Source organism: Plenodomus lingam, assembly GCF_022343315.1.
Source record: "Plenodomus lingam strain CAN1 chromosome Unknown contig_6, whole genome shotgun sequence".
In the NCBI taxonomy this organism is placed as follows: Eukaryota; Fungi; Ascomycota; class Dothideomycetes; order Pleosporales; family Leptosphaeriaceae; genus Plenodomus; species Plenodomus lingam.
The window spans coordinates 1,354,144-1,373,726 of NW_027093966.1; the positions used below are offsets into that span (position 1 = coordinate 1,354,144).

Below are 19,583 nucleotides of genomic sequence, written 5' to 3' on the forward strand. Positions count from 1 at the left end.
CTTGTTTTGTGATCAGATGTTTGCCGTAGTGATGTATATCGTTGCCGTCACTTTCGGTGTTGTTGTTGTTGTTGATGTGGTCGCGCATGTGGATGGTGTTGATGGGCGGTGATGGTGACATGATTTGATACCTAAACGGTTGACAGCGGCGCCTTTTCGCCCTGGCAACCGCGTGACTTGGGCCAAGCCCTTCCTCTTCGTCCCGCAAGAACGAACCCCCCTCCCCCCCCCGCCCCCTTGCGCTATCGATAAGGCCGGCGTCTCAGGGTCCACACACACCAACAAGCAACTAGTCAGTAGTATACCCTCGAAGCCTTTACACAGTATTGTCCATGTGCCCTGATGCCTGTCCTGTTCCCTTCTCCCCCACTCCCTCTTCTCTCTTCTCTCTTCTCTCTTCTCTCTTCTCTCTTCTCTCTTCTCTCTTCTCTCTTCTCTCTTCTCTCTTCTCTCTTCTCTCTTCTCTCTTCTCTCTTCTCTCTTCTCTCTTCTCTCTTCTCTCTCCCCCCTCTCCCCTCTCCCTCTCCCCTCTCCCCTCTGGTCTGCAAGGGGCAGGGATACGGTTGGCTACGGTTACCATTACACGCACCCACAGTACGGCACATTGCAGACCAATGTCAGTCAATGCCTGTCTTCAAGACTTCATCCCCCATTGATCATCTCCCCATAATCGCTCTAGCGTCGTTGCAGGTGGGAGACAGACACATAGGATAGTAGTGCACAGTACACTGTACATATTCACCTACTCTGCTCTGCTCTGCTCTGCTCTGCTCTACTCTACTACTCTCTGTCCCTGTGGCTTCGTTTCCCGAACCCGTTCGTTCGTTCCCCTGGCCCCTGGCGGGCACTTGTTTCAGGCGCTGGCTCACGCAGATCCATTCTTTGCACAGGGTCGCGGAGACGGCTCTCGTGATGAGCATGTGATGAGCATGGAGACACTCATGGCAGAAGGCATTGCCCATCGGCCACCGGGCCCATCATCATCTGCCGCCGCCCAAGCCCAACCCACGACGGGGGGCCTGCAGCGCCAGCCGTCCTTCTCCTCCTTCCCCCCCTCGCGTTCCGCCTCGTCCATTTCTCTCCTCTCTCTGCGCAACGAGAAGAAGCATGGTCGCTCGCCACAGCCCCCCATGCTTCGCGAAGACGACGACGAAGAAGACTCGATCCAATCTTCGCCCGAGTCCTCCTCGCATCAAGCGTCCAGTGTCGCCGCCCACCCCCGCTCACATATGAGACTCCGTTCTCAGTACCCCGCCGACTCGGTCGAGAACCATGTCGAGTACATCCTCGTCGCCTCCTTCGACATTGATCGCGGCTCCATCATGGAACACCAGTACCCCGCTGCCATTAGCGGCGACGAGACCATGTTGGCCGAGCTCATGTTGCCGGATCAAGCCCACGTTCGCAGCCAGGACTGGACCATCTTCTTCCTGCATAAAGACACCACCGCCGAAGAGGAAGAGAGGGAGGCGCGCAGAGAACGGAGGCGGAGACGCAGGCGGCGGAAAGAAGGGCTGGAGGACGAGGATGCTTCAGCAGGCGCCCAAGAGAACGACAACGACCATGACGAAGAAGTGGATGGCGACGACTTGGACAATGAATCAGAGACCGACGAAGAACAGGACCCTGACGGCCCGCCGCTAGTCTACGTGTTGAACCTGGTGAATACCAAGCAAGATAACACGGTCAAGAGGTGAGTCTTCTTTTTTCTTCACCAGAAAAAGCGTTCTGGTCTCATGGACTGACCGATCACAGAGGCGCAATAGTAAAAGCCATGGCCATCTGCACCCGGCACTCTTTCCTACACATATACAAGCCACTCTTGCTACTAGCTCTCGAGGAATACTTCAGAGCGCCAGTGATAGAGACGCTCGCCTCCCTCTACGATGCCCTCAACGCCATGGATCTCTCCTTGCTGCCAAAACTCTCGCCCCTCGAACACTTTGTTCTAGGCGCCAGTGACGCCAAAGACATGTTTATTGAGAAATTTGAGCTCATGATCCGGCAACGAAAGAAGCTGGATGCCGCCAGAGACTCGTCCGACACTTCATCCGATCCCCAGTCAAGACGCAAGAACTATTCCATGCCCCGAGATACCCATGAATTTGAATCAAAGATCAACTACAATGGGATCCCAGTTCCCGTTAAGATCCCGACTGCGTTCAGTGCCGAGACAGTGGGCGACTTCTCCCTCATCGAACTGATACGAACCTTTTCTACTCCGCATACCATACAGCCTCAACCATTTGCTCTTCACCCGCACCTCACCACAAGCGGCGCCTACACACATCCCATTATTGTTCTCGTCAATGCCCTCCTCACGCAGAAGCGTATTATATTTATTGGACACAACCGGCCTTCTAGCGAAGTTGCCGAAGCTGTGTTGGCAGCATGCGCTCTTGCCTCTGGAGGCGTCCTCCGTGGTTTCGTTCGCCATGCATTCCCTTATACCGATCTTACCAAGGTCGACGATCTGCTCAAAGTCCCTGGCTTCATTGCTGGTGTGACCAATCCAGCGTTCTCCTACAAGCCTGAGTGGTGGGACCTGTTATGCGACCTCCCCACAGGTCGTATGAAGATCAGCAACCGCATCGAGTCCGCATCACCGACAGAAGGCTCTCTCTTCTTCCAGCAACAAGGCCTTCCCCTGAATGGAGCAGGGGCTCAATCCAGCTCTGATAGCAAAGGGGGCGTTGACATGACAGGCGACAACGCCTTCATGGAAAGCCTCCTACAGAGCATTCGTGACCGCCATGGTGAGAATGCGATCCGAGCAAAATGGCGGTCATGGGTGCTCAAGTTTACGCGCATCGCTGCTGCTTTTGAGGAGACGGTCTATGGTGCATCAGCACTTTACATTGGAGCGCACGAGACCGATGTCGGCGCGTATGGCGTCTCAGGACATGGCTACGTGTGGCCCGATGAAGGCGCACGCCTGCGCGAATTGGCAGCCAACGTGCATCGCATCGAGGGCTGGCGAAACACCAGAAGCTACTACAGCTATGTGCAAGATCTAGCCAGGATATGGAATCGGCGACCGGTGCGCGGACTCGACATCCATCACCAACACGACAAGTTGCGCTGCCTCAAGCTATCGCACGACCAGTCAGCAGCCATCTACCTCGCCTTGGCGCGCTGCGTCGAAGATGCAGGCGGGCCCAGCGAGCGTGCAAACGGCTCGTCGACCGATCTGGCGTCCATGGGCCAAACGCTCACCATTTCAAACGACCCCGATCGCAAGCCTGGCCCGCAGCTGCAGTACGACACGGTGCTCCAGCTGTTGTGCGTGATGCCCGAGAGCAATTCCGGGCTGTTCTACATCAGCCTAGGGCTCTTCCACCCGCGACAAGATGTCCGGCTTGCGGTGGTGAAGCTGCTCGAGAGAATCATGGAGCATCCTGCGGGCCGCATCTTTTGGGCTGGCCTCGGCCGGTTTGCAAAGTTGGCCTACTTTCGGGTCAAGAGGGAGGAGGGGGCGCCCAAGTAAGGGAAAAAACAAGATGGAGTTTCTTTTCAAGAGGGGCCTGTTGTCCTGTTGATGTTTGATGTTGGTCAGATTCATGAACTTTTTTTGTTGGTTTGGGGTTTTTTTTAATATATTTCATTCTCTTTTTGAAGAGATCGAGAGCCGTGTTTGTGTCCATCAGACCAATGGTAGTTTTGTACGATATGTAGCCAGGTAGATCATCCTCGCATCCTCGCGCACTCTCTCGGGTGAAACCTGTCTGGCTACCGCAGGTACACTGACATGTGAAGATGAGTGCTTCAAACGTCCCATCATCTTACACCCAATGCATAATAGATAAAGTACCTCGCTTTCTCAGCAAGCCCCAAGCCCATGATTCAGATCCATCTTCAAACTGACACTTGCCGTGTAGGGCACGTCAGCATGCGAACAGGACTGGAGATGGATGCGGGTTGAAAGTGTAAAGGGGGCGGGAGGGAGGGTGGATCGAGATCTGGTTACCCGAGACAGTGGGCAAAAAGGACTGGGGGATTTCTGCAGCTGACTTGGGTTTTTGAGTTTGTGGTGCAGCGACTTATGGGACTTGTTCGTGGCTGACGGGGTCGGTGTGACTGCGACTGCTGGTCACTTTTGGCGATTTGCATGTGACGGTGCGAAATGACGATGCTTGGCGGCTATGAACGATGGCAATGGAATCTGTCACTTTGGCTTTCAGAAGCTGATGATGAGATGATGATGCTGGTGTGCCCACAGGCAAAAAACAAAACAAAACAAAACAAAACAAAACAGAACAGAACAAAAAAGGTGCGAGTCTTGATGGGATGGAGGTGTTTGGTTGCGACGAGATTGCAGTAGGCTACCAGCTTACCTATGCGCCTCGGAGGGTGTTGACTTGGGGACCTGTGTTCCCGATCCAGCCCCTTCTTTGGCGCCGGCTTTGTGTTTTGCGCCCAATAATGCTCATGCGGTCGGGTAGTTTGAGTATCATGTGATTTGCCACTGCTACATCCTGGCTATTTGGATGGCACAAGACAAGTAACGTGATCCTCAAACTAGCCGGCATAACTAGTACTAGGCTTGCATGACTATGACCCTCTCTCCCCCCACACCTCACCCATCCACCCACATCCACCCCATCCACCCCATCCCTGCCCCCATCGGCGGACAATCCCAGAGGCATCTAGAGTACCAGCGACATCTTTGAAGCCGTGGTCTGCCCGTGTCCATGCCATGTCTCGTCAGCAGCCTCGAGGATTTTATTCGGCGCCCACAAGAAAGATTCGGATCGCCTCCGCGCCGCGGCTTTCCGCCGTGTGTGCCCGCCAGGGTTGAGACGCGTGACTGCTTGTGATTGACTGTTGACGTATCTTCGCGACCCTGCTACCGTATATTCACACCGCGGGTTTTTTTTGGGGAAGCGTGCTGGGATGGTAGGGACTAGGTGTTTTGTTGCCTAGGTATCTGTTGATTATTTCACTTGTACTCTGTACTCTACTTTACAGGCATCCTGTCTCTACTCTACCTACTCCACTCTACTCCTCCACCTAAGCATACACCATATCGACACCACCGAACACATCATCAACGCTGGCCCACGAAACACTCCTTGTCCCTCGCTCTACCAACCCATTCATCCGAACCGCACAACACTTGTGCATGGCCTGCACTCACCCTCCATGTCTTTGAATCTCGGCCCAGCCAGCTCTCGCTTTCACAATGGAAGACAGGCTACCGACGAGGGCGGGAGGCTGATCCGAAGGAAGAAGAGCCAACCAATCCTTTCGCCTCTTGTCGGCCTCATTCGACATCCCTTGGGAACTCTGGCCAGCGCAATCAAACACTACAACGATCCCACTATTGCAGCAGCAGAAGCAGCAGCCGCACATAGGCAGGCCTTGTACTTGCGCCTCGAAAACGTGCGTCTGCCAGAGGGACCGTCTTCATTTTCACATGCTAACAGCCCCTGTAGGCCACAACGTTCGCCGATTGGAAGGCAGTCGCAACAGAGCTCGACCTGCTCGAAGGGAATGAGGCCTGGAAAGAGGCAGAAGAGTCCCATGAATATGACTATGCGCTCGTCGCCGCCCAGGTCAAGGGGCTGGAAGAAGCCCGTGTGAGCTGCGACGTCGAGCGGTTACTGTTTCTCGTTCGGACTTCGCTCACGCGTGGACTGGGCCACATGGGCCAATTGCGGCTGTACAAGCATTCGCACATTGGCACCAAAAGGCTGATTGAGAGATATATTGATTCCGTCCAACAGACCATTGCAGTCTTGATAGACGTTGCCAAACGGCAGGGAGCAGAGTGTCCCATCCATCCTGTCGAGCTCTTACGACAATTGAACGACACGCGCCAGGCCTTTGGACGCACCGCCTTATTGTTATCAGGAGGTGGCACTTTTGGCATGAACCACATTGGTGTCATCAAGGCCTTATGGGAGGCCCGCCTACTACCACGTATAGTTTCCGGTGCCTCGGCCGGAAGTATAGTGGGTGCCGTCTTGTGCGTCAAGACGGACGCGGAGATACCCCAGGTCCTAGAAGAGTTCTGTTACGGGAATTTGAACGTCTTTGGCGAATCCGAGAGCCTCGTTGGCCTGTTGACCCGTCTGCTAAAGGACCGGGCGCTCTTCAACATTGTATACCTCAAGGAAGTCATGAGAGAGCTCTTGGGCGAAATCACTTTTCAAGAAGCCTATAACCGTACCCGGCGGATCTTGAACATCCCCGTGTCTTCTTCATCCGTTCATGGGCTACCTCGGCTGTTGAACTTTTTGACGGCACCCAATGTTCTCATCTGGTCAGCCGTGTACGTCTGCCGATTCCGGTTTATTGTATTGTGATGGGGAACCAAACGCTAACAGAGTCCAGATGCACCTCATGCTCGGTTCCACTGGTATACACCGAGTCGACTCTTGAAGCCAAGGACCCACGAACCGGACAAAATGTACCTTGGGATATTCCCGAAACCACTTGGATTGACGGCTCTGTCGACAATGACCTACCCATGGTTCGCTTGGCCGAAATGTTCAACGTGAATCACTTCATCGTCTCCCAGGTCAACCCTCATGTCGTCCCATTTCTGGACAAGGAGGAACAAATGGTGGCGGATCAAGTCGACGGCCACTGGGCGATTGGATCGGCGTTTGCGGCAGATGCAGCTATTCTTGCAAAAGAAGAGATTGTATATCGCCTCCAGCAATCAGCCGAACGAGGCATCCTGCCGCACTGGACTACCAAGATCAGCTCCATCCTCAACCAACAGTACTCTGGCGACGTCAACATCTTTCCTAAGATTGCCTACGCTGATTTCCCCAGAGTGCTCAGCAACCCGACGCAGGAATACATGCTCGGCTGCATGGTCACCGGACAACGGGCTACATGGCCTAAGCTCTCCCGGATACAGAACCATGTCGCAATCGAGCAAGCCATCCAGAGAGCACATTTGGAAGCGACAGAGTGGGCCACTTTTGGAGATTCTCATCCTATCAGGAGACTACAGTCCGCAGGCGAGCTCTCCGGCCACAACCGGTCCAAGTCGCTTCATGAGATGTCGTTATGCGACCCCATCACTACCCCGTCCAGTCCCGTTCTCAGTAAAACCGCGCCTACCAGCCCGTCGATGTCTCGCAGACGTGCAGTCCAATTCTCATGTGGGCCAGATGAAGACGTCGATAGCCCAGCCCAGCCCCGGCGGACATCCTTTTCGCACCTGCTGCGCGACGACGACAGTGCAGCAAGCGCAGCCATCTCCGACCACGACTACTTTGCCTCGTCCTCGTCGGGCCCAGACGACGACTCCGAGCCTTCCTCACCTATCACCACCACCAACCGACTGTCCACAATCACATCCGCACCCTCACCCCTCGTATCCCCCAAGACCACAGACCAAACAGTCTCCACAGCCTCGACCCGCGAACGCCGCGCCTTCCTCCTCGCTAACCTCGCCATGACGCCCGCCACCGCTGAAACACCCGCCACAACGACATCGACAGCGATTCCCCCACCCGCACCCGCTTCCGCCATGCCCACACTGCCCAGTTCCCCAGAGCGCCGATACAAGAGCCGCTTCCATCCCCCGGGCCCCGTGGCTCCGGATCCAAACGAGGGAAGCGCGCCTTCTTCGTCGTCGGATCGCGATGCGAGGCCGGTGCCGCAGATTCGTTTGCCCAGGGTCAAGGGCGCGAGCAGGCTGGCGAGTCCGACGAGTCCGGACAAGGGGAGTAGTCGTGGGGGGGAAGAGATGGCGGGGTTGGGGTTGGGTTTCTTTTTGTAGAGGGAGGAAGTGTGCTGGATTGGGGGTTGGGGTTTTGCTGATTATAGACTTGGAGATGTATTGGTATTGATATTGGCAAGTGTAGATTGTAGATTATCTCCCCCTCCCTATAGTCTTGGGTATTCATACATGATCCTCTTCATTCACTTCATATCCGCTCCATGACATGATCACATGAACACATTACTCCCCCTCAACCGCCAACACAAAAACCACTCCACCCCCCCTAAGCTCCCTCCCCCCCTCTCCCCTCCCCAACCCCCGTCAAATTCCAAAAACCCCGCCGATCCCCCCCCTCCTCCCCAATCCTCCGCCTCACCTTGCCACAAAAAACCCGCTCATAACTCTCCCACCCCAACACAATCACAAACGGTATGCCCACGATGATGGCAGTCAGTCGCCGCGCTTTGGGCTTGTATTTTGCGGGCAGTGGCGCGTTGAAGCCTGGTTCGAGGGGGCGGGGGGGTGGGGGGCGGAAGGTTGAGGGTGGGTCTGGGGGGCAGGCGGGAGGGGGGTTTGGGTGGGGGGTTGGGGAGGGGGCGGGACGGGGGGTTGGGGGGAGGGGGATGGTTGTGTGGAGGGGGTTTTTCGGGGGGGAGGGCCGGGCGGTGGGTGTGGTTTGTGTTTGTGTTTGTGTTTGTGGTGTGTTTGTGGTGGATTGTGGGTTGAATCTGGCTTTTGCGCTTACTGCGTCTGCGATTGTACTCGTCCTTGGTCCGGGCTTGGTTGTGCTTTGTGTTGTTGGCGCTTTGGTTTTCTTCGTCGACGCCGTGGGCGTGGAGGGAGCAGTAGGAGGCGTGGCAGCGGCTGCGGTCTTGGTCGCCGCAAGCTTCGTCGTCGTCGCCTTCTTCTCCTTTCCCCCTTTCTCCATCCCCGCCTTCCCCTTTCCCTTTATCCCAGCCTCACCAGGCCCCGCATCCTCGGCAACAACTTTCCTAGGCCGACCGCGCTTCTTCGGGGTCGGTTCGGGCGTGGTGGATGGCATTGCGCGGCGGAGTCCTCGTCAATTGGGTGGTGGGCTGTGTCGCGGGGAGAAGATCGAGGGCGCGCAAATCTCGCAATGGCGTGGAAGACTTGGTTTGGAGCGCGTCGAGGCGGTTTTCTGGGGGGGCGGCGCGAGTGTGTCGATTTGGACTTGGACTTTGCCTGATTTGCCGGGGGAAATTCGATGCAGGGATGCGGGCGTGGCGAGGGCTGGGACGGGATGTTATCGATACCGGTAAGGTGGATGAACCAGTCCTGCCTGGCCTGTGTCTTTCGACTTTGTTCTGCGACACCATGGTGAATATTTTCGGGGTTCAACGGCGTTTAGTCGAGGGTAGGATAAGACGGCGTGTTCAAATCGAAGAACAATTGTCGTGTGTCTCTTCATCGTACGAGAAAGCCGACGACACCGGAAAAAATAATCCCAGCGCCCTCGGTAGATGTAACAGAACCACAGCACTAAACAACAGCCACCGCAATCAAGCACGTATTAACTTCACCCTCGCATCACCTCCACAATACATGAAGCAAATATCACTCACCACCTTACTCGCACACACACGCCCACACACCAAACACGGCAGCCCATCCACTCATGATGACACACCAGATATTCGTCTCCTGGTAGATGAGCAGTGGGCCGACGGCGAATATGACGACGACGATGTAGGTTGCGATGTCAAGCAAGAGAGAAGAGACGAAGTGGCTGAGGGTTGACATGCTGATGGTTGTTTCTTTCCTTCGGAAATGGTAGGGTGGGAGGGTGGTTGAGATATTGGCTGTGGATTGGGAGATGTGGGAGGGCAGGATGGGTGGATGGGTTATATATAAACCATGTGATGGGTCTTGAGGCATCTTGGGAAGGAAATTCGGGGCTTGGTTGGGGTGTTGGGGTCGTTGGCTGAGGTGTACCATGGTACGTGTTTTCAGGATATGTGTTGTCGAATTATATTCCATCCTTGGGAGCGTGAAAATCCGGTGAGGTGGAGAGCATGTATTTGTAATAGAGGATGTGGACACAATAATGCACAGGCTAGACACGAATCATGTGGATGATCTTGATTTCTAGAAATGCAACACTGCATCAGAAACGCTATCGTGTGCTCGATGGCTATGCGTAACAATAGCTCCATATGAGACGGAAAATAGGAACTAGAAAACCAGGCTATGGCACCCTTGTTGCATAATGGGCATGATATAATAGTCATTAGCCTCCCGACGCCTTCAACTCCAATGATAGCCTCTCCAGATTCCCAAACGCCATTGCGCTATGCTGAACCCAACATCCCATCGTGTTCCATGCGAGCTAACCGAAGCTCTTGGTGAGCTCAGTGTCAACATTCACCAACGCATAGAGCTCGACAGTACCAGCTTGGGTGCGTGTCCCTCCTCCCGAAGGATCGTATACCAGCCCTTAGCATTCTCACGAACCGTACGCCCCAGCGCGAACTTCTGCAGACCACGAAGATCATTCAGCATGTTTTGCTGCAGCAGACCATCCGGCAGAACAAGGTGTGTGATGGCATCGCGCTGCTTTCGTGAAAGACGCCGCTCCTGGTACAGGAAGTTGAACATGACACTCGCCGAGGCGAAAGCAATCACATTGAGCTTGTAAGGAAGAGTCGCAGTCTCCTCATACAACTGTCGGCAGATGTTGTTGAGGGGTGAGTAGCGCGTGGTGACTGTGTCCAGAGGTGAAGGCTGTAGTTTAAAAGGGTTTGTGCGTCGGTTATAGATGGTGCAGTCGTACTTGAAAATGGGCACGCTGGCCTTTGGCTGGCCCTGCGTGCGTCGAGTCCGGTAGGTTTCGTAGTCGATTTTGATGGTCTTGCCACCGAGAACATACTCGAATATCTTGGTGCGAATGTCTTCTGGAAGTTGTAGCAAGGGTGAGTTGGTCTGGTTTGTGTTCCACAGCGCCGACTCTTTAGATGACCTGGATAGTCGATCTCCTAAAACGGTTGTACGTGGGGCCGAGGTCTCCTCTGCCTTGTAGATCTTTGGGACATAAGGCTGCTTTGGCATGACCATGTCAGTATTTTGAGCAACCTGAGACAGGGTCTGTGGTTCCCGTGCCACTTGCTGAGCTTGTAGTTTTTGAATTTCTGCAGGCGGCGTTGGCAGTTGGTATGTCCGCAACTCATTGGACTTTTGTTGTGTGGGGGTTCTCTTTGGCGAATCCCTGCGGCTGCTCTGAGACTCGACCTGACCTTTCCTGGCGAGTTGATGACGGCCGCTGTTAAGGACTTTATCAAAGACGGATGTCTTCTTCGAGACCACGGTTTCTTCTTCCACATCCATTGGGTCGTTGGGCAGCGATGTTGGGCCACCAAATTTTGAGCCTTTCTTCAATAAAGATGACTTCATCTCATTGATAGCTTTAGGTAAGCGCATTTCTTCCGAGGCCTCAACTTTGGCCCGCTTGGGATTATCGTGGTCGTTGACCCAATTAGGATCGTATGGTGTCGACCGTTGACTGTTGCCATACTTGGAGTAGGTCCTCTTCTTCACCATGTCGACCAAGGACTCCAGAGCTGTTACGAGTTTGGTGGGAATCTTTGGTTGCGCGGTTGAAGAATAGGTGTGAAAAGTATGAGATTGATGGTTGCAGTGTTGGTGAGGAAGGAAGTGGCGAGGCTATCAGCGAGGATACGCAACTTCGAGATCAAGCTGTGCTTTCCAGGGCAAGTAGACTGATGCAGGCTATCGTTTGTAAAGAAGTGAAGTGAAGGAGAAACACAGACTGCGATTCACCTTCACTCTCATATCGGTGGGTCCCCCAACGCTGGCAAGCCCTAGACGGCTGCCTTGCGCATTTCAGCACGGGCTGGGACAATACCATGCGAGGGGCACGGCAGCGAACAATCTAGACGTGAACAGTACGTGAAAGACGACAACAAGTGTACAACAGTACTGCTTGAATGGAGAATAGGTATCCAAAGGCACGTAGCCAGAACTTCTTTCCCCGCAGGCCTTGCCGTTAGTTACGCGACGGGTAGCTTCCAACAACGCGTCACGCTAGTCATGATCCCTGTCCCTGTCGCCGTGAAAGCTTGGCCCTCTTCGAACAAAGTAGTTACCTAGTACAGCTCTCGAGAGTCTCCAATTGTACTGTGCCAACACCCCCCACAAAAGCCCGCCACATATGCCATTTGCGCGGTGAACATGGCTTCACAAACTCCCCTAGGTCGGCGACTACTTTCAGACATACTGCTCAATGCAAATACCTTTTTTTTTAAATATGCTCACGATACTGGAGCTGCCAAACCAATCCTGAATTATTCGATTCAATGATCGACTGTGTGGATACTGGGGGGCCTGAAAACAAATCACAATCAACAGTTTCTCTAATTATGGTCCCAGTAGAATGCCCTATAATCAATCTGGAATGGTTTGCAGATATCCTGGCAATCCTACTCCTACACTTAAAGTCGTCCTAGCCCGTCATTCGCATTCCCTCAACCTGTTCAATTGCCTTGGCCCCCACCATCTCGCATCTGGCATCCTTCTTTTGCTAATTTCCTTTCTTCGTACGCGATGTTGAATCTTGTAGCGATCCTTGCATTTCTGTCTCCTGTCATTGCGACGTGCTACTTCCCTAATGGCGCCATCGTTGATTCCGACACAGCTTGTAATCCTAATGCAATAGAATCAGCCTGTTGTTACGACAACCAGGCCTGTCTCTCCAATGGCCTTTGCGTATCAGATCCTCATGATCCAGAAAAAGCGAGACTCCATCGAGGGACGTGTACAGATGAAGCTTGGAAGAGCGGGAACTGTCCACGACAGTGCTTGGGTACTGGATGACAGCAAAGGAAGTGCGACTCCCTACTGACCGCTGGCTAGACATCAAAAACAACGGCGTCCCAGTGTATAGTTGCAATATCACAAACATCGACTCTTACTGCTGCTACGATGACTGCGAATGCGCCTCACCCTTTGAGGTCTTTTCCTTCAGTGCTGCACCATCCGATGTCTACACACTGACAATCATCGGCGAATCATTCACCCAAACACACGTATCAACAACATCTCAAGCTTCATCTTCTGCAACCGTTGCAATAAGCAGCGCATCTGCCATCACAGAAACGTCTCTACCGAACACGCTCGTAAATTCAGGATCCGCAACACCAACATCCACAGCCATCACAACAGCTGATTCCGCATCAAAACCTATCAACACTATAGCGCTGGGTGCGGGACTAGGAGTGGGCATACCAGTATTGGCCGCTCTCATGTTTGGATCTTTTTACCTATGGAGGCGCAAGAAGCGCTATGCCTCTGTAATGTCTGAGGGTCCCCAGGAAGCAACTCACGAGCACGATGAGCCGCAGACCAAGTATGCACACTATACAGATACAGAAGTACAAGGGTGAGCAGTTCTTTCCTAGCAATCTGTATTAAACGCTTGTTAACATCTCGATCAGAGACATTGCCGCCAGCGAATTAGCAGCCAGTCAACCAAAACCCGTCGAACTCCCAGCTCATGGAAACTGAACCTCTTTTCCGAAAGCAGACGAGAATATTTCAAAAAGAAAATTCCAGCGTGTGCGAGGGGCAACGCATCATACTCTATATCCGCTCAAAGGAAATACGGTATCGTAGGATGCCCATGTCCAATTCACGCGCCCACCCTGGCCAACAACCACATACCGACACACTGCAAAGATGGAAAGCCCTCGCATCAAATTCTCCCGCAAACATAACGCACATGATCACACCGACAACCTTCCAACAAGCATCCGAATCCCCCTCTCAATCCATGTCAACACACACGAAAAGCAACAACCCCCAACTCCACATCAACCAAACCACCTAGAACATCCCCACATCATACACATCTCCACACGCAAACCCGCAAAACCCCCAGGATCTCACACCTCTCACCCACCTCCGCGCCCTGCCATATTTTCCCCTCCCGCGTTCTCAATACCTTACGTCCGATCACGGCGTGTACTTTGTATTCTGTGCACCACATACTCGCCACATCAACAACTGCTCAATAATTCCAACGCATGAATTGCGAGCAGAGGGGAGGGGCTTTACATGCCGCCTGACACATGTATGTATGTATGGATGTAGTGTATCTGATTTATCTGATTTACCCAGCTATACCACCAGGTCGCTTCTTCTCTCATTAGAGAGAAACAACAATCAACCCCAAGCTAATTCAACAGACATACTGCCAATGTAGCTGCTACATTCCTTTCCCCCTCAAGTTCCAAGCTCTTCAATGCGCCATATCCCACATGTATACCATGCTCCAACCTCCAAAACTCCAGCAATACCAAAACGACATAGGAAAAAAATATAATTATAGGAATATACAGCACATTCAGTCACAGACCTCATGCTTCAAGCAAACGTGTCACACCTAAAAATAAGTGTACACACGGTATCCAAATCCGAAACCCGTCTAAACGTCCACAGGGCTGCTCAAACGTGGTCGGGCAATACGACCGTTATATCCACGCTTCGCAATGACGCCGTTGGTACATGTCGTGCCCGCAGCAACATCCTGCCAGACCACTTTTCCAGCGTTGCAGAGGCCGAATTTCGTCGTGCCGTTGCATATGATGGCGCCGTTGGTGGTGCAGGTGTCTGAGCTGCCACCTTCGGAGGGGGAAGAGGGTGTGGAAGGTGTGGTGGGGAGGGTGGGTGAGCCGGTGCCTATGGGTTGAGCCGGTGTAGGCTTTGCGGTGACGGTAACGAGTGTGGTGAGTGTGCCTGTGCCGAGGGGAGGGGCAATGGGAGAGGCGCTAGGGACTACGGGGGTGGCGGTGGGAGTATTGGGAGGGGGGGAGTCACCGCTGGGTTGGGTGGGGGAAGGTGTGGTGGGTGTATCTGTGGGGGGATTTTGGCCAGATGGTGGTGATGTAGGTACAGCGGGAGGCTCGACTCCAGCAGAGCCAGAGGGCTCGGCGGGATCAGTGCCCGATGAAAGGCCACAGGCTTCGCCGACAGGGGGCTTCGCATCGTTTGTTGAACCCTTTTGTACAGCTGTTCCAGGGCTGGGGTAACTCACAGCGAAGTTTGCCTCGGATTTGCAGGTCTGATCGAGGTTCGCCTTGAGCATATCCGGCAGCTGTTTGAATGCAGAGTCGTCGCTGGCGCCACCGGTCACCTCGATGGCCGCACAATTCATGTACATCTCTGGTCCACCACTCAGCTTGGGTAGCCAGGTCCATGAAAAAGTAGCTTTTCCGTTGGGGATGCTGTCAGGAAGGGTGAACTCGTATTCGTTGGTTGTACCGTCCACGCCTGGGCAGCCACCTTCGATCGACTTGATGACCTTGAAGATCGAATTCTCAGTTGGTTCTGGATCAGTAGTCACGGAAAGTTGGCAAGAGCCACCGCCGTGGACCGCTGTCCCGGAAAACTTAATAGTCTGTGGTTCTCCGACTTTCATGGAGTTTATGGTAGAGACTGTGAAGCCCAAGTTGCTCTTGCAAGGGTATTGTGATTTAGTGATTGGAGCTGTATCCAGCGTTGCGACGCTGAAAGGCACCGGCTGCGTGATTTTTATGTGGGCATTGACAGATGCAAGAAGAGCAGCTGCAGCTATAATTGTGGACTTGAAAGACATAGTAAAATGTCTCGAGGAGATGATTTGATTTGAAGAAAGACAGTGGGAGACTTTTCGAATGACGATACTGTAATTGTAGACTGGCCAGTCAAAGAATGTAGTTGAAATGAAGAGAAACAACAAATCCTAGCCCAGCTAGTGTAGAAAGTGAGAAATGCAACTGCAAAGAGCGCTCTGGTTGTAGAGAGTGTGTTGTAATACTGACTCTGTGTGCGGCATGGTAGCAGCCCTTTATATCAGCAATGCTGCCGGAACCATCCCCTCGCAGTCCACCACATAGCCACTGATCATCTCCCAACCAAGGGACCAGACTGGAAGGCCACAGCACATCGCCAAACAACGAATGTCGATACTGTGGAGAATTGCATGGTGAGCGTCTATGCGATGAAACTGGCGGTCCAGGTACGCTACAGCTCTCAGCCAAAGGAACGAAGTAGGGCCGCACGCTAAATGTAGGGAGGTTATGCGTCAACGCCTTCGTGAGATAACAAAGGCTCCCGTCGAGTTGAAGATTGCCACGCTTCTGCTGCTGGCCTAAGGAGAAGTTTCGTTTCGCAATCGCATACAGGTGGTGATTGGTTGGGGTGAGGTCGCTTAGTCGGCCATGCCAACATCGGGACCCCTGTGTTTTAGGCGGCGTTGCAGATCCGATTTGACTACCCTTGTGTCCAGTGGCCCATTGGTGAGCCTCGCAACTTTCTTCTCTCTACGACCATTCGAACTTCTGATCCACTCTTTGCAGCCACCGCGGCTGCTCAAAAGCTTGATATCCAACAAGGCCGTTACATTTCCATGTCGACATGAAATGGGATTGGCTGCAACTGATCAACGTCGGTTAGGCATCCCGAGGAACTTAGCCAGCAGCACATAACTGGAGATATGTCGATATCAGGTTACTGGAATCGATGTGAGCTGCACAGATGTTTCATAGCTACGGCATCCAGCTTGCCAATGAGATTCTAGCAGCGATGTTGGTGGTACGTTTTCATGGCGAATTTTGTCTTGGCTCTCCATGCGCACGGTTGTGCTACGCAGGCTTCGATAGTTGCACGGAGAAGGTGCTCGATGTGGATAAGCAGAAGCAAAGTTTACTGCATGCTGAGTCACTTCACAAGTGATAGCACTCCTTAGCAGTAAAGACGGCCTCGCTCCAGTTTCCGCAGTGGCACACCAGCTGCAAAGGCGATATGCCCAATGCTGTCTTCTCCACGAACGTCTCCCACATGAAACTCGACGTCTTTAAGCAGCCTGGCTCGCTCCATAGCATCCAACATTGTGCCACCCTTGGGAATCTTTGCCCATGGGTTCTCATACGTCAGGCTTGCCACGAAGCCGAACATCTCGGGGCCGAGAGTCTTGCGCTTCAGCAAGATAGCGACACTGCCGGTAACGAAGATCGCGAACGACGAAGTAAGGAGAAGAGCAAGCCACGCGAAGTTGCAAACGAAAATCTCTCTGGTGACTGTTGTACTTGCCGTTGTCGTTGCGCCAAGGAAGGGTGAATTAGAGTCGATGACAGTCCGCTGGTATTTGCCGACCCATTCGAAGAACGTATGATTAGTTGCAGAAAGATTGGCTGGCAGATAGACGTTGACATCTGTGGCTGGCAATGTATCGGGGCCGTACACTGTCAGGTTGTTGTTCAAGCCACCGAAGTAGCCTGAGGACTGTGTACTGAGTTGAAAATAGGTGTTCAAGACTAGGCTGAGTCGCCGTGAGAAAACCTCCGGCGGAACTGTCGATAGATTTGTGTAGGCTTCATTCGCATACAGCCGGCCCGCCTTTTGTACGAAAGGGAACGTGGAAGTATTGGCGATGAAACGTTCGGTAGGACTGGAGCCTTCACTGAACTTTATAGCTGTAGGAAACTCCCTTGCGAAGTCGTCAAAAATCGAGATGTGTTCAAAAGCTGTCAATGCTTTTGGCCGCTTATCAGTAATAGATTTTCTCGGCTTTTTTGTCGCACACTGACTCCCAGTGCAGTGGATTGAGGCTTCAACATGGTTTTGAAATAGTAAGCATCGGGCAATATTGAGACCCTGGTCTAGGCCATCTTTGCTAATACCGTATACAGAAGCGAAAAGGACTTCTCTAGGAGTCTCTATTTCGCTTGCATTGAGTCGAGATTGGTTGTAGTGTCCAATGAAGCCATCAAGGCGGCCTAGGTAGACATCCTGATTTATCCCCTTCGCGCTACCGATTGGTATGCGAGCTAGATCTTGAGTAGTGTCAATGAAAAATGATGCTCTACCACCTAAAAGATCGAACGGTTGAAGATGATATAGAGACTTATTATACCATATCTGCCCGGGGAGCATTTCGTCCAGTTTCGTATAATTGGTTGCGGTCGGATCGCCTGTACCATGCAAGCCCGGATAAGGTTGTTGCTCAAAACCTTTACAATCCACTGAAAGATAGTTGTACTCTATAGTGAAATTGTTCTCCGAATCCAGTGGTATTCCAGCTATTGGCACGCCGACTAAAGATGCGTATTGCTCCGGAATCGAGAATCGAGATGGGATATCGAGCCAACCGTTGGGATCAGCTGAAGAAGTGTTGAGAGCAGCTAGGCTAGGTATTTTGACATTCCCCCAAGGATCCTGAGGACCAAGCTTCACAGCTTGTGGGGCCAAGAGTGCAGCGTTATACAAAGCACCAGCCTCGGCATATTTTCCTCGCTGAGTACTGCCGGTAGCAAGACTGGACATGGCCCCTGCTGGGCCTGTGGTGAGATAGCGAAGCCTCATTGGAGTAGAACTAGCCTGTTGACCTCTTTGCATCAAGCGAAGAGAAGCCTGACCTCCAAGTGGAGAAAGGGACCAGAGAAACAATAGGTTGGCGCCCACGATCGTGAGACGTTGCATAAGAAGCTGACTTTCGAAAGTTCCCCAGACGGATTGACTAGCCATTAAGAGCTCTAAAGTCTGAAGTGGTTGTCAATATCGTTCAAGACTTTCGGCTCTTGACTCACACTCAATTTCGCCCCCTTTTCCGCCAAGTACCGGGCTATCATTTTCATGCTCCGTCCACTAATAGCGGCGAAGACAATGGGAAATATAGTAGGACCCTATCAGATTAGTCGAGAATAAGAACCCCCAGATAGGTGCCTTACAAGGTCCATGGCAAACTCTACTTTGGGTCCAAAAGTATTGTCTTTAGTTGGCTTTCCGTTCAGACTTACCGCAGCGAAACCGAGCACTACGTCAGTTAGCATTTGTAATCTCAAGTGAGTTGTAGACTTACAGATGAAGTAAATGGGTAGGAGAATAAGTAACACATCACCGATACCGTAGACATACGATAGCCATGTGTGTTCTTTCACCCCTCGAGCTTCTTCTGGCCAGCTCCTCACTGACGCCATTGTGTTCTGGCATGAGTCCGATTTGGGTAAGGCCGCATGCGATGTCGCTTTAGATGTTGATCCCGGGACCTGTCGCCTGAATTGATTCCATCTCGAAACCTTACTCAGACTCATTGTAGCTGGTGTTATAGTAAGGTTACGCAATGCACACGATCCCAACGAGCTGCAGATGAGGCTGATAGTTCGCGATGAGCGAACACTTCTCTTTTGGCCATCATCCATGAGGCGCAGCTACAGCGAATCCACAACTCAGCGCAAAAAGCCGTCCTTCATAGGAGCGCGCTTACTGTCGACTTCAGTACAGCATGTTGTCACGTCAGCGAATCGGTTAGCCAGGATGAAACGCGAAGCGCCCGGCCCATGGTCCCACATCATTGTAAACCAACGAGAAGCTTGAAAATTTCGGGGCTCTTCACATTTAATTTCTCTCTAGGCGCCGAATGTGATGCGACTAAATGGGATAGATCTAGCAAAAGTACATTGGGAAAGGAGGAAGATAGCCCCGCGATGATGTTGGTCATGACGATAACCACCACCCACTAACTTCATTCGGGGGAGGCGCTTTGCGTGGGGGCCGGCCGAGAAAGGTCATTACTACTAACACCTGGGCACCAGACTACGCTTCCTTCTGTCTTGTCTCATACCATTTTGATGCGCGACTCCAGAGAACTCCTGGCATTAGTTTGCTGCAGCTGCGAGCATGACGTCTCTTTGCAGCTGAAGTACTGAGCATGTGCCCATACATCAAGCATGCTGGTTTCGCACACGATCTGGGCACGTGGCGTGCACTGAGACCTTCTCAAGTTCGCTTCTAATGATACTTCACTTTACATCGATGGCCCCGCCCTCGACTCTGAAAATTCATACAAACACATACAGGCAGAACTCGTTTGTGTGCAAATCACTGAGAT

The 19,583-nt window shown here is 52.7% G+C and overlaps 7 protein-coding genes across 7 annotated transcripts; 4 read left to right on the forward strand and 3 right to left on the reverse strand.

Moving 5' to 3' along the window:
- The first annotated feature begins 480 nt into the window (after positions 1-480).
- IAQ61_009677 (uncharacterized protein) lies at positions 481-4,418 on the forward strand. The gene is made up of 2 exons (XM_003837877.2): positions 481-1,693; positions 1,756-4,418. Exons 1-2 carry the CDS (start codon positions 924-926, stop codon positions 3,485-3,487), a joined length of 2,502 nt encoding a protein of 833 aa, XP_003837925.2. The 5' UTR covers positions 481-923; the 3' UTR covers positions 3,488-4,418.
- A 120-nt stretch (positions 4,419-4,538) lies between these two features.
- Positions 4,539-7,741, forward strand: IAQ61_009678 (uncharacterized protein; the record flags this gene model as incomplete). The annotated part of the gene is made up of 3 exons (XM_003837876.2): positions 4,539-5,382; positions 5,436-6,274; positions 6,337-7,741. The coding sequence occupies exons 1-3, from the start codon at positions 5,143-5,145 to the stop codon at positions 7,739-7,741; spliced, it is 2,484 nt and encodes an 827-aa protein (XP_003837924.1). The 5' UTR covers positions 4,539-5,142.
- Positions 7,742-8,917: 1,176 nt separating this feature from the next.
- Positions 8,918-9,442, forward strand: IAQ61_009679 (uncharacterized protein; the record flags this gene model as incomplete). The annotated part of the gene is made up of 1 exon (XM_003837875.2): positions 8,918-9,442. The coding sequence occupies one exon, from the start codon at positions 8,918-8,920 to the stop codon at positions 9,440-9,442; it is 525 nt and encodes a 174-aa protein (XP_003837923.2).
- Positions 9,443-10,066: 624 nt separating this feature from the next.
- IAQ61_009680 (uncharacterized protein) lies at positions 10,067-11,239 on the reverse strand (the record flags this gene model as incomplete). Its single annotated transcript, XM_003837874.1, has 1 exon — positions 10,067-11,239. The coding sequence occupies one exon, from the start codon at positions 11,237-11,239 to the stop codon at positions 10,067-10,069; it is 1,173 nt and encodes a 390-aa protein (XP_003837922.1).
- Positions 11,240-12,262: 1,023 nt separating this feature from the next.
- Positions 12,263-13,222, forward strand: IAQ61_009681 (uncharacterized protein; the record flags this gene model as incomplete). The annotated part of the gene is made up of 3 exons (XM_066098489.1): positions 12,263-12,521; positions 12,572-13,097; positions 13,153-13,222. 3 exons carry the CDS (start codon positions 12,263-12,265, stop codon positions 13,220-13,222), a joined length of 855 nt encoding a protein of 284 aa, XP_065951648.1.
- A 919-nt stretch (positions 13,223-14,141) lies between these two features.
- IAQ61_009682 (uncharacterized protein) lies at positions 14,142-15,311 on the reverse strand (the record flags this gene model as incomplete). The annotated part of the gene is made up of 1 exon (XM_003837871.2): positions 14,142-15,311. The coding sequence occupies one exon, from the start codon at positions 15,309-15,311 to the stop codon at positions 14,142-14,144; it is 1,170 nt and encodes a 389-aa protein (XP_003837919.2).
- A 1,127-nt stretch (positions 15,312-16,438) lies between these two features.
- IAQ61_009683 (uncharacterized protein) lies at positions 16,439-19,168 on the reverse strand (the record flags this gene model as incomplete). Its single annotated transcript, XM_066098490.1, has 4 exons — positions 18,555-19,168; positions 18,424-18,509; positions 18,283-18,378; positions 16,439-18,235 (listed from the first exon to the last, which is right to left on the reverse strand). Exons 1-4 carry the CDS (start codon positions 18,892-18,894, stop codon positions 16,439-16,441), a joined length of 2,319 nt encoding a protein of 772 aa, XP_065951649.1. The 5' UTR covers positions 18,895-19,168.
- Positions 19,169-19,583: the final 415 nt, after the last annotated feature.